The sequence below is a fragment of the Anser brachyrhynchus genome, assembly GCF_964034855.1.
Source record: "Anser brachyrhynchus genome assembly, chromosome: 1".
NCBI classification, from domain to species: Eukaryota; Metazoa; Chordata; class Aves; order Anseriformes; family Anatidae; genus Anser; species Anser brachyrhynchus.
The window spans coordinates 204,316,393-204,329,352 of NC_137694.1; the positions used below are offsets into that span (position 1 = coordinate 204,316,393).

General features: G+C 45.4%; 1 protein-coding gene across 1 annotated transcript in view; it reads left to right on the top strand.

Moving 5' to 3' along the window:
- The first annotated feature begins 63 nt into the window (after positions 1 to 63).
- Positions 64 to 12,960, top strand: part of PRCP (prolylcarboxypeptidase) — a 32,459-nt gene continuing 19,562 nt past the window's right edge. The window contains exon 1 of the mRNA XM_080568809.1: positions 64 to 340. Within this exon, the coding sequence (XP_080424935.1) occupies positions 206 to 340 (135 nt within the window). The 5' untranslated portion in view covers positions 64 to 205. The remainder of the gene's footprint in view (positions 341 to 12,960) is intronic.

The window sequence follows — 12,960 nt, forward strand, 5'->3', positions numbered from 1 at the left end:
CAACCAATCGCAACCCTCTAAACCCTCAGCGCCCGCCCACCGAAGCGAAAACCCCTCCCCTTCCGGTACCGTCCCTCAGCGCGTCCCGCGCGGGGCGCAGGTGTGGTCACGCCCCTTCGCCGGCTCCTGCCGGCACCGGCCGGGGAGGGGGCGGTGGGGCCGCCATAAAGCGGCGGGGCGGCGGGCAGCGCCCTAAGGCCTTGCCATGCCGCGGCTCCTCCTCCCCCTCCTGCTGCTTCTCCTTCTCGGCGAGCTCGGTGCCTTACTGGCGCCCCGCCGCCGCCGGGGAGCCCCGCCGCCGCCTCCCGGCCCTTACCTGACGCGTTACCTCTCGCAGCAGGTAGGAGCTGTGGGTTTTGCAATAAAACGTCCCTTCCCTCCGTGCCTGGCTGCGGGGCTGGCTGAGGGGAAGCCTGGCGGGGCTCAGCGGAGAGCTGGGTCCTCAGGCGGGTCGTTTCTGTGGGGATTGAGGGGTGTTTGCTGCTCTTCGGTGCCTAACTTAGCTAATTAGCGTGTTTTTGTAGCTTCCTGGGTGCTGCGGTGCTGAATTCCTCAGGTAAAGTTCTTGTTGAGTGTTCCTGCTGTAGGTGAAGCAGCTGGCTGCAGCCACAAGGCGCCTGCTCTGCTATGGCTTGGTCAGCTGCACCCCCAATGATATCTGCGTGCACCCCCTGGATGATTCCAACTTCTCTTAAATGGGAATCAGATTCTTGTTACTAACCCCAGCTTTATTTTGCTGGTGGTTCTAACAGTTCTCAATGTGTTGGTGAAATCCATAGCACGTGCGCAGACCATGATTTTGACTACAAGCGCTGGTGCAGTCCCCTTGCAGAAAGCTCAAAATCCTGCCTTTTCTTTTTTTCTTCTAAGTTTTCCCAATGCAGTCACCAGCTTCTCCTGATGTGTCAGGGAAGGTTTGCATCTCGACCTTTGATATCCCTGACTTTGGAGGGGAGGTAACGGTTCCTCTTGCTCGGAGGTGTAGCGAGAGGAGAGGATGCTTCTGGCACTGTCTGGCTCTGGTTGGAGGCAGCGTGTAGCCTGGCTCTGAACCTCATGCCCTGGTCTAAGTGGGAGAGCTGTGGGAGGGAGATGTTTAATGTACAGGCATTTTGGGCGGTGGCGTGTGGATTGAACACCTCAGTGTTGAAGAAGGTAAACTCAGGATGGGAAGATAAAAAAAAAAAAGGGAGGGGTATGCTTTCAGAGAGAACAGAGATGGAAAAAAACAGGCAAGCTGTGTAAGATTATCCTAAATTAGCTACAAGATAATTTTAGAGTCAAAGTCCTCTTTGTTAGAGTTGAGAGGCAGGTGTGGAGCCGTTAAGGGAAATCCATGCACCGAGATTATACTGCAGTGGTCTGTTTCTGCTTGTGAGTGGTCTTCTTCTAGGGGTCTGCCTGCAAAACCTGTGGAATTCCTGAGGGTTGAGAGCATCTCCACCCTATGAATGCTTTCAAGTCACTCAGGAAGTGATTGGAGGCTTGGGTCCCTCCATTAGCTCTTCGTTAGTCCTTAAGCTCATACTGCAGATGCCTTCTGCAGTGTGTGGTAGGTGTTGGCCAGGATATCAGCCCTGTGGCGTATCTTGCTCTGTGACACCCATTTGTAGCACGCGGGCTGTTACACATTGCTGCCATCGTATCAGTGGTAGTCATCCCATGGCCTGAACCTGGTCTGAACCACCCTCTGTCACCACGCTCACACCTCTGTCCTCATCTCCTTTTGGAGCTGCCATGTGCCTGAGATCTGTGGATTTTGGGAGGTAGGTAGATCTTGAGAGGAGGGAAGGAAAAATCCTAGTGACACTGTTGTGAAGGTGATGCCAGATCTCGCTCCCTTCAACCTCACCCTTCTTTTCTTCCTCCCTTACCTCAAGTAAATTCATGTTGGCTGTGAGTACCTGCTGTAGCAATTGGATCCTGCTGACAGGCTCAGAAATCCTCACCTTTGCTGCCCAAAGGCTTACAAATATCACAGCACAGGGTGGGAGATGTGTGCCTATTCATGTTTTGGGTTTTTGGGTGTATTCCTATCATCAGATTAGGATGTTGTTGCCTGTCACCTGAAAGATGTAGGGCTAGCATAAAAGGTCTAATCACATGGAGGTGTAAAACTTTTTTTTATCAGTAGCATGGCATGCAGAACTAACAGGCAGCTCTCCAGCCTTTGTGAAATGTGCGCTGAGTGCAGCTGTCTGGGAATTTGTAATTACATTATGATTCTGTAGTGGAACTTAAATACTGTGATTACCATATTAAATAGGGGTGGTGATACTTTGCCACCTCTGAGGGTTGATGATGTTTGTTTACATAAAAGTTGCTTAGGGCTTGAATCATCAGCTGCTCTTCTTCCATAGCTCAAATTGCTGTTTTGACTGTTGTTTTTCCATTATCGGTTTATATAAAATCACAATATAAAAATGTTTTTACAATATGGCAAACTATTATGCTGTCACAAAGGAAACATTTACACTTCTGTTAAAAAAGCAAAACTATTTGAATAGTCTTTAAATATTCAGTACTTCCATGAAAGACAATTTTGAGAAGTCTAAATAGCTTGCATGAATCCCGTTGCCTAGGAAGTTACCTCTTGAGCACGGTGAGCAGTTCATTAACGTTGGACACTAAAGAACAGAATTGCAGAAGCTGGAAATTCCCTTGTGGAGTTACAGTCTCTAAGCAGAGCTGCTTGGCATGGAGGCCTGGAGACCTAGAATGTTGCTCGAGGGTTCAGCGTCAGCATTTACTGACATCTGAGTCTGTGGTGAGCCAGGTACGTGTCTGCTTTCAGAAAAACAGGGGAGAAACAGGGTCGAGAGTAACAGGGTTAAGAGTAGTTTACGTTGAACTTCCTCCTGTTTACCGTTTTAAGTGTCTGACACCCCTGACAGCAGATCTAAAGTCTAGAACTGGAGAAATAAGTCACACGATGCCTGTGTCAGTGCGACTGGGACCTCAGCTTGCATGTCAGATGTTCTGAACTGTTTGTCCTTAGTGTTTTGTATTGTTTTGGCTTGGGGGTGTGACTTTTTTTGCCTCAGTAAGTAAATATTGCCTTTAAGCTCTCTACTTCTCCAATGCACGACTGACATTACCCTGATCTAAAGGTACCTGATGCTGCCATGGGATGGTACACAGCCCTTGTAGGAGAAACAGCCATCACCCACATCTTTACACCAGCAAACCATACCTGTCGTGGGGGAGTTAGTCTCCTTTTTAGCTCTCGTGATAGACTGGTGTGACTTCTGTAGGCAAGACTGTGCTTGCTTCTGCTTTCGTGTCTGGCTCGGCCTTGGGGCTTGTGTGTCAAGTCAATCCATGTAAAACTGACCTTTACAGGGAGATGTGTAGGATGTACGGAGCTGCAAGCACAAGACTGCTCTGAATGGCCTCTTTGTAAGCAGCTGTGTCAGTGACCACAATGAAAATTGACAGAAAGGGCTTTGAGGCACCTGAGGGCTGTCTCCTCTTTACCCAAGTAGAAATAATCCCACAGTGGGGAGTGTCTGGAGTCAGGCAGCTTTTTCTGACCTTCAGGGAGCCTTGTCTTGCATCTGCATCATTCCTGTCTTCAATCACTAGTGTTGGGGGGAAAGAAACAAAACAGCAACAACAAAACTGAGAGTTTGTGTTGCTCTAAATGCAGAACTGCAGAGGATGGTGCTCTAAATGTCCTGATATTTAAAGGCTTCTTGGTGATAGCCTGCCTTCTCAGAAAAGAGTGATGTCTCTTCACTCCATGTAGTAATTGGTGGTTGTGCAAGACTTAACGTGGTGGGGGGCTCTTCTGCACAATCCCGCTTTGTGCGCACATCACTCACTCTGTAAGCAGTTGTGAATTGGTCTAAGAACCAGCGTACCACGTCCAAATAAACTTCTGTTGAGTGAGTTCCTGAGACTGGTCCTTCAGCCATCTTTGGGACTAACACGTGTCAGTGATGTGGCCATTTCCAGGTGGGTTCTGGTTGCTTTTAATCACTTTCTAGATGTCATACGCATGTCACTGTTTCATAGCTTAGCAAACTCATATGCAAGTCTCTGTGCTCTAAAACTTATCTATGCTTCACATTGTGTGTATGTAAAAGGAAGCTCCTAAAGCTTCCGAAGTAATGCAATTTGAGCTCTTCTGTCTCTATCATGTTTCTTTAATGCCCTATTTTGTGTTACAGACTGAAATTTTGAGGCATAGAAAATGAAAGCTCTGGTTGAAGGTGCAAAAATCAGAAAGCAAATTTAGAAAGTGTGAGAAAACTTGAATGCAAATTTCAAGCAAGAAAATAAAAGCTGAGAAGGACTGCAACAGACAAAAGAACACCTGTCAGAGAAGGAAGAAGACCAGACGCGGTTCGTTCTGTTATATGGGAAGGGCCAATTTAGAGGAAACCTGTGAATCCTAGAATTTTCCTGCTCTAACTGAATATCAGTGCTACAGCAAAAAAAAAAAACTTCAGGTAACTGTATGAATGAGCAGTGTAAGGGAAGTGAGGTCAAGAGATTGGATCACCTCTCTGACAGTGCTACCTTGATTTAATCCAAACAAGAGGTGCAGTTTTGCATTGAATGTTGCATCTGCTGTACCCGCAGGAAGGAAACTTACAGTTAAGGAACAAGGTATCTTTTAACACAGTTTAATGCAGTCTTTAAAGTTTTTTCCACTATTGTGTGCAAATGAGTGGCACAAAGTACATGCATATGTACATACACCGGTGTTGTACAAGTTGTTGTAATGCTGATGGAGTAATTCTTAACTCTAGGCCTCAAATTTCCTTATAAAGCTATTAAAGCGGATTGAAATCAGCAGCTTTAATTGTGGTTAGTAAATTTTTCGGCAGCTTATGATGACTCAGGGTGGTGTCTCAGAATAGTAACGCATGGCAGGAATGGCTAAGAAGGGTTTGTTTTTCCAGTCTGGCAACACAATGCAAGAGCACCTTCAACTTCTGGTGAAGGAAAAAACAAAGTGCTTTTTACATAGCCCCTTGGTACCCATTAGAAGCTATGTCAGTGGTCAGAGAAGTGATGCTGATGTTTGTCTTTGAGGTGAATTGCTTGGCGTATATGTTTTACTCATCAAGGAGTACAAGGGCACTTGGCAGCTCTTACTCTGTGATATCACAGTGTGATTTAAAACAGGAGCTGTAAGCTATAAACCAGCTCTATAAGCAAAACAATAGCTCTTATTCAGTGGACAGGAAAGCAGGGAAGTACTTGTTAAAGCTCGTCAGTGCATTTTTATTTTTATGCAGTACTTATCTGTGGGTCACAATGCAGGCATCAGCTTCTCAAATTAAGCAGGAAACACTTAATTTCCTCACAAATTGCAGTCTCTTCCTTTGAGTGAGCAGTTAATACTGAAGGCTACAAAAAGCATCCATAACCACTGCTCTCTCTGAAAATAAGCACTTTTATCTCTAGCTTTAACCATTAAAAAGCTACAATAAGAGGCTGAAATGCTTCTGTAAAGCTTTTTGTTAAAGAAAATCTGAAGAACTAAAGACTAAACAAAACTGCATGTGGCTGAAGTAGTAAGCAGCTGAGAGAAATCCTGTTGAAGTTATTTAACTTGCACTCATTGCCTGAGCTGCCAGCTGTGTTTCTTGCTTTTGGGGGAGAGGGAGATGGAAATGAAGTTCAAAGGAAAATTTACTGCTCATGTGTTCTGCGTGGGTGCTTTGAAGAGATCAGGACCATCAAACAGCCAAAGGCATAGTCAGAGACAGTATAGATAATTTGTAACATGCCAAACTGTTGAGAGACTGGAGGTTGCGCTAGAATAGATTATTTCTTTAAGTCTTCAAAAACTGAAGAAATACCTTAATTTTCTTTACTTCATATGTTCCGGAATACATAGGTAGTGTATTGCTAAGTGTACTGCGAAGGCAGTGAAAGTTGGTGAAAAATTAATGGGAAAACCAGGCTGCAGTCAGTGATCTTCCATACACTTGCAAAATGATTATTATTTTTTTGTTTTGTAGGCCCTTGAAGTCAGAATTAAGCATGGATGGAAGAATGGGAATGGTATTTCTTTTTAGAACAGCTTGTAGACGATCTTCCTTGCCTGTGGAGTAAGGAGTTAATTTTCTTTTGCTGATTTAAATTTTTCAGCACTGACCCCTAGGCTTGGTTCAGCCCTAAAATACGTGGCAAAGCTGGTACTCAGTGCTGTTACAGTGCTACTGCCACGTGGCATTGGTACTGTAAGTGGTGCTGCACTGTGGTGGTAGCTCTCTAAATGCATACAGTGAGCAAAAAGCCTTGCACGCTTCTGGGCTGTTGTTTCTATTGTCAGAATGACTTAACAGATGTTTCCTTTATTCAGTTACTCGGTCACAGTATAAACCTTATATACAAGCTCGCCCTTGCGTCAGCCTTGCTGACAATGGTTAGGTGAAGATCACCTCATCTGGAGAAGATGATGGTGGAGCAAGATCCAAGAGATCTCTTCAGAGGAGAGGGGAGGGTGGCCAGCAAAGGGCCAGCCTGCGTGGGATGCAAGTTCGCAGGGAGCTGTGATACCCTGCCACGGCTTCTACCTCTGGCTGCTGATATGGACTCACTTGGTGCATCTCCTTTGATTTCTGGTTAATTTATTCCCCTTCTAAAGGGAGTAAATTTGTCTTGCATTTTGAAGCAAAAAAAAAAAAAACAACAACCAAACAACAAAAACTTTCTAAAAGCGTGGGCAAAGGAACTGAGAATGTAGGAGGTAGGCTGAGATGGTAGTTTCCACGCAGGAACTTCCCGTCAAGACAACAGGAACAGAAAGTGGTGGGTATTGAACTCTTTGACTTCAGCTGGACTTGGACTGAGGCCAGGCTGAATTAAAGGAAGTGGGTGAAAGCAAAACTAGCATTAACAAAACGTTTGATTTATGCCTCGAACCAGCAGCTTGCTTTTTGTTACTGCCTGACTCCCTGAAAGTGGAGTCTTCCACAAAAGCTGTTCAAAACCACGTGCTGCTCTGGAGATGCTGGCTTTTCTACACTCTTCCCTGCACGGTGATAAGTGGCTGACCACCTAGAATCACTGAATCATCTAGGTTGGAAGAGACCTCCAAGATCACCCAGTCCAACCTCTGACCTAACACTAACAAGTCATTCACTAAACCATATCACTAAGTTCAACATCTAAACGTCTCTTAAAGACCTCCAGGGATGGTGACTCAACCACTTCCCTGGGCAGCCCATTCCAATGCCTAACAACCCTTTCAGTAAAGAAGTTCTTCCTAATATCCAACCTAAACCTCCCCTGGCACAACTTTAGCCCATTCCCCTACAAATGTACACTTTTGAATCCCTCAAGTCACAGTTACTGGGGTAAAATGCAGAGATTCAACTCAAAATTCAACTCATAGGCAGAGGCTCCTGTCCTACAAGCTGATGGCAAATTGCTTTTTGCAAGTGTCTCTGTTTCAGGGCCTGTTCTGAATGGGGTAGTTTGTAAAAAGATGTTCTTGCCTCTTTTTGAGAAATAAAAATTGAAATAGAAAAATATTTTTCAGCTAAAATCTGAGGGCCTCTGTTTAGAAGGGAAAAACATGGGCTTGCCACGAGAAAAGCATTATCAGTCCAGGTCAGTTGTGGGAGTTAATTGTGGTGTGGAGACTTGGTGAGTGTCCATCTGTTTGGTAGAGCTGCTCAGCCACTGAAGCACTTCTGTAACAGCTGGAACAAGAGACCCATGTGTTTCTGCTTGGAAGTAGAGCAATTTGTAGGAAACCTGTTGACCTGCAGAGAGCCAAGGGTGTGAATTCCCTGACTGATCTCCCCATTGGGCCTCTACCAGTGTGTTGGAGCCCAGCAGGTAGGCAGTTCTTCTGTCCAGATGTGTTGCAAGCTTGCAGAGGAGCAATTGCTTGTGGCCTTTTTGCTATTGCACAAGGGCTGTATGACTAACTGTGGCTTTCGTGCTTTGTTTTCCAAAACGCTTCTTCCTCCCCTGTTCAAGATACAGACAGTGGTGACTGAGCGGCACTTTGCTGCCCTGGAAGTCTGGGAGGTAAAACAGTTGCAACTTGAGTTGAACTTTAAAAAAAAAAATACTTGGCAATTTAGAAAGTTCTAGCCCTCTTGGGGGAGGTGTAGAGGTGTTTTAGTTTGACCACATCCAAATAGTCTTGAATTTATTTTTGGAAGGTTTTGTTTAAATGATTAGCAGTATTCAAACCTGTCAGGTGCTCCCAGCAAAACTGGATATCCAGTGTCTTGTACTGCTTAATCAGGGCCATATTGAGAGGTTGCGTGCAACTTTTTATTTCCCTTTGAAGTCAGTCCTCCAGCTGTGATGGATTTGTAATCGTCTGGCAGGCAGATGGCAAAAAGACAGACCTTTGCCTGTTACAGGTCTGAGAGACCGTTCACCAGAGTAACTTCATTTGTGCTGGTGTTGTGCATCTTACTGCTTTATGAAATCACGTGCTTTGGGTAATACAGCCCTGACCTGTTTGCTCCCTACTCCTTGCCCCATCCCTTGTCCCGTGGAAGAATTTCTCCAGGATATTGGTGCCTTAACTGGAAGTATCAGTGTGTCACTGCCAGTTTGTTTAAATTCACGTAGCTGACTGATTCTCAGCAGCACAAGCCCCCACTGCTTTGGGAAGAATGAGGTGTGGGTGCAATTGAGAGCATGGTTAAGACTTCAGCAGGAAAGCTGATCCAAGCTGTTCTTATCACATCCTCTCCCTTCTGCTGGAGCTTTGCCACCCTGGAGTCTGGGGCAGAAAATTGTGGGGGGCCTGGGACCTCTCAGAAAAAGGGAACAAAGTATGTCCTGACTCACTGCTGGAGGATTTCTCACCCGAGCAGTCCAAGCCTAAGCATGACTGTGGAGTTCTTCTTTACGTGGTTAGGGGGATCTGGAGTTTGGGTTGTGGTATGATGCTACTAATGGTTTGTGGAAGTCAAAACCAATTTGTTTGTGTTCTCTTCGGTTGCTCTGGTTTCTAACATAAAAATAACCCTTCATCATGTAGCGTTTGGGAACTGTTTATTTCTAACGAGGGCTGACCTGAGTAGCCTGGTGCTTCCCTACAGCATATCCTGTAGCTGTTTAAATGTTCTTTGGTCTGTTTCATCTAAGCGCTTCGTCCAAGCTGTGTGACACAGGGCAGGGGGTACAGTTCCTGTCTGAGACTCTGCTTGTCACTTCTTTTTAATCACCGAAGTGATAAATGAGTGCCAAAAGCAGACTTCCTTAAACAGTTGCAGCCTCCCTAGAGCAGATGACACAGTTCCTGCAGTGTAAAAGAAGCTTCAGCAAAATACACAAATCATGATTACAGTCAAAGGGTAATTTGTTCACAAGGACATAATCACAATGGAGATCCTTCCATTACAAGGATCTTAAATCTGGATTTGCTTTTGAGGAGTTTCTTGGACTGAGAGCTAACTCTAGCAATGGAGAAATTACAAAGTGGTTTTCTAGACCTTCACTAGTAAAATGGAAGTTGGAACTAGTAGGCAGAAAGCTTGCATATTGTTATGTCGGTCATGTTAAATGTGACAAATGATTGAAATAAAATTAAAGCCATTGACCAAAACCTCTGAATTGCTATGAAACTTCTGAATTATGGGGAATATGAAAGATTACAATGGCATCGATTCTGTCTCTGAATTCCAATTTTGTTAGTTTATTTGTAGGACTTTCAAGTTAGAGGGTCAGTGTAGCCTGATGCAAGAAGACACAGTTCACATCTGCATGCTCTTCCACCAAGCATCAAACAACTATGTATTTTGATGGACTGGTGTTAGTCTTTGGTCTCAGCTGTCCATTGCACAAGTATCAGTCTGCTGAGCAAGGAATGCAAAACTCAGTTGTTGAATACTTTGCAGAACACCTCATTCCATGCATTTAAGGTGAAAAAGATAAGAAAATAAAGCTAGCAGTGTTTCTTAAGTCAATAAGCCTGTTGGGAGTTAAGAAGAGAATCTCCCCAGCAGTGAATGAGATGAAGCCTCAAAGGCTGTAATATAGAAAATATGCAACAGGAGGAAGCAAAGCAATAGGAATAATGTTGGGAAGACATACTTCTTAACTCGTGTTTTATTTAGATTCTAGTTCTCCTCCCATGTCTCCACTGCTACGGAGAGGTAAGTAGTGTGTGAGTACGTAGTTCTGGGGGTACTCACGTGCTGCCATGGTTTTTGAGCTTGACTATGTATACGTAACAGCACTTGTAAGAAAATTTGGGGCCTCTTTCCATCTGATGCTCTACAAAGATGGCAAGGCAGTCTGCCCTTGTGAACATCCAACTTAGATGGAGGAAGCAAGGATTAAAAGAGGAAACAAAGCTAATAGGGCCAGCGAACTGGAGAGGAGCCCCACAGCCTGCCAGGAGTAAAGCTGTGAATAGAAACACCAGTGAAATCCCAGGGAGCCTGGTGCCCATACTGCTGTTCACGCAGGAGGATATCCTCAGACCATCCTGCATCTTCCTGTCCTCAGGAAACAATTCAGACAGGATGAGCACTCAAAACAACTCCATGAACTCTTGGAGGGTGGAGCATGCCTCCTTAATCCTCTGGCTTTTCACCAGTAAAACAACTGACTCAATCTCAAATGGGATAACCAAGTTTGGGAAAAGAAAGCTACGACACAATGTTAAAATGAGGTGTGACACCAAGCTGAGTGGTGCGGTTGTTTCCCTGGAAGGAAGGGATGCCATCCAGACAGACCTGGACAGGGCCCATGTGAATCTAATGAGGTTCAACAAGTCTAAGTGCAGGGTGCTGCACCTGGGTTCGGCAGTCCCAGACACAAGCACAGACTGGGAGAAGAACTCATTGAGAGCAGCCCTGCAGAGAAGGACTTGGGGGTTCTGGTGGACAAAAAGCTCAACACAAGCCAGCAGTGCGTGCCTGCAGCCCAGAAGGCCAACTGCATCCTGGGCTGCATCAACAGAGGAGTGGTCATCAGGTGGAGGGAGGTGACTGTCCCCCTCTGCTCTGCCCTTGTGAGGCCCCACTTGGAGTGCTGCATCCAGGTCTGGGGCCCCCAGCACAAGAAGGATGTGGGGCTGTTAGAGTGGGTCCAGAGGAGGGCCACAAAGATGATCAAGGGGCTGGAGCACCTCACCTATGAAGAAAGGCTGAGAGAGCTGGGGATGTTCAGCCTGGAGAAGAGAAGGCTCTGGGGAGACCTCATTGCAACCTTTCAGTACTTAAAGGGGTCTTATAAAAAAGATGGAGAGTGACTCTTTGCTGAGGCAGATAATGACAGGACAAGGGGTCACGGCTTTAAACTAAAAGAGGGGAGATTTAGTTTAGATGCAAGAAAGAAATTCTTTACTCAGAGGGTGGTGAGGCCCTGGCCCAGGTTGCCCAGAGAAGCTGTGGATGCCCCATCCCTGGAGGTGTTCAAGGCCAGGCTGGATGGGGCTTTGGGCAGCCTGGTCTGGTGGGAGGTGTCCCTGCCCATGGCAGGGGGTTCGAGCTAGATGGGCTTTAAGGTCCCTTCCACCCCAAAACATTCTGTGACTCTATGGAGGCTTTGATGCTTTCAGTCTTTGCAGAATCTCAAAAGCATAAAGCCATCGGTTAGATTTACCACCCTGGATGACATTAAATGTGTTTTGTTAGATGCTACCCTATGAATTAGCCCCTTTTGGAAAAGGCTTTGTGTTGCTGTCCTGTCCCTGTAGTCCTTAATGACCTTAAGGTGCTGCTGAGAAGGAAGTGGGTTTTATTCCACGTGTCCTGTTTTGTCTTTGTACTTCACTTGGTACCATGGGTTCAGAATATTTCCAGGAGAGCATTAAGCAGACAAACAGCTGTACAATAACTAACAAACATCTGCTGTGCCTTTTTTGTCTCCTCCCTGAGGGAGATGTGTATAGCAGGGCAGCTTGTTTTGGGAAGTACATTTAAAAAAAAACGACAAAAAAAAATCACATAAAGGAGATAAGTCATCTTTGAGAGGTCAACATAAGCACATGACACGTGCATGTACAAGGTAAGGTCAAAACTGTGCCACATATTTGGAGCGGAAGGCAGAGAGGCAGACGCCAGTGCGAAGAGAGCTCTTCATCCTGAGCTGCGCTGTAGAAAGTCTGTGTGCCGAAGGTTGAAAGCTGCTGGCTCAAGGCTTCGGTCTAAAGCTCTCACCAGCCTCTAGGACAAAGCTGGGGGGGAAATACAGGGAGATTCCACTTCTTACTGAAGCAAGGCTGACAAGGGTTTTTGTATGTGGAACTGAAACGTTGCTGTTGCGTTCTTTGTCGCTGAGACGTAGCTCTCCGAAGTTTTTGCATCCTGCCTACCTCAGGTGGCAAAACCTTGCCTTAAACTTGTAACTTCTTGCTTCCACTCCTCCTCCTTTTTCTATTTTAGTCTTTCCTTTTATCAGAACATCTGATTCTGTGCCAGAGATGGTGTTGCATGTACATCGTAGCCTCATTTGTAAGAGGCTGCTGTTGTGTTGTTGCTGAAGGCCGTTTTCTTAATTCTAACCAAATCTGCCAGGTAGCGGTTACAGAAGCTTAAAATTTTAGGCTGTGTAACTGCTTTGGATAAATCCTGGAGTAGTTTGGAAGGGAGCTCTGAATGCAGCCTGGCCTGGCCCTGCCTCCTGCTCAAATCAGGGCCAAATTGGCTGCTCTGGGCCTTGTAGTTACTGCTGACCTGCTGGCAGTAATCGTAATGATGAAAACTAATTATAAAAAAACTCATATGATAATGTACCCTAACTAATGTTACTGTTAACCAGCAATTAAGGTACTGTACTCACGTATTAAACTCTTCTTTTGTTGGTATGGTCTGTTGTATCCAATTGAGTGTGATTGTGAAAGCCAAATTGCTTTTGTCGTACCCGCTCCTTTTGGGCTCAGGAGTAGAAAAGAATTTTTCTGGTTCAACATGTTAATAAAATCTGAATGGGCGATCAGAGTTACTGTGTGTTGAGGTGCACTTTACATGGAGTTTTTTTTATTTACATGCTTGCCTTTAAATAAGGCAGGGGGAA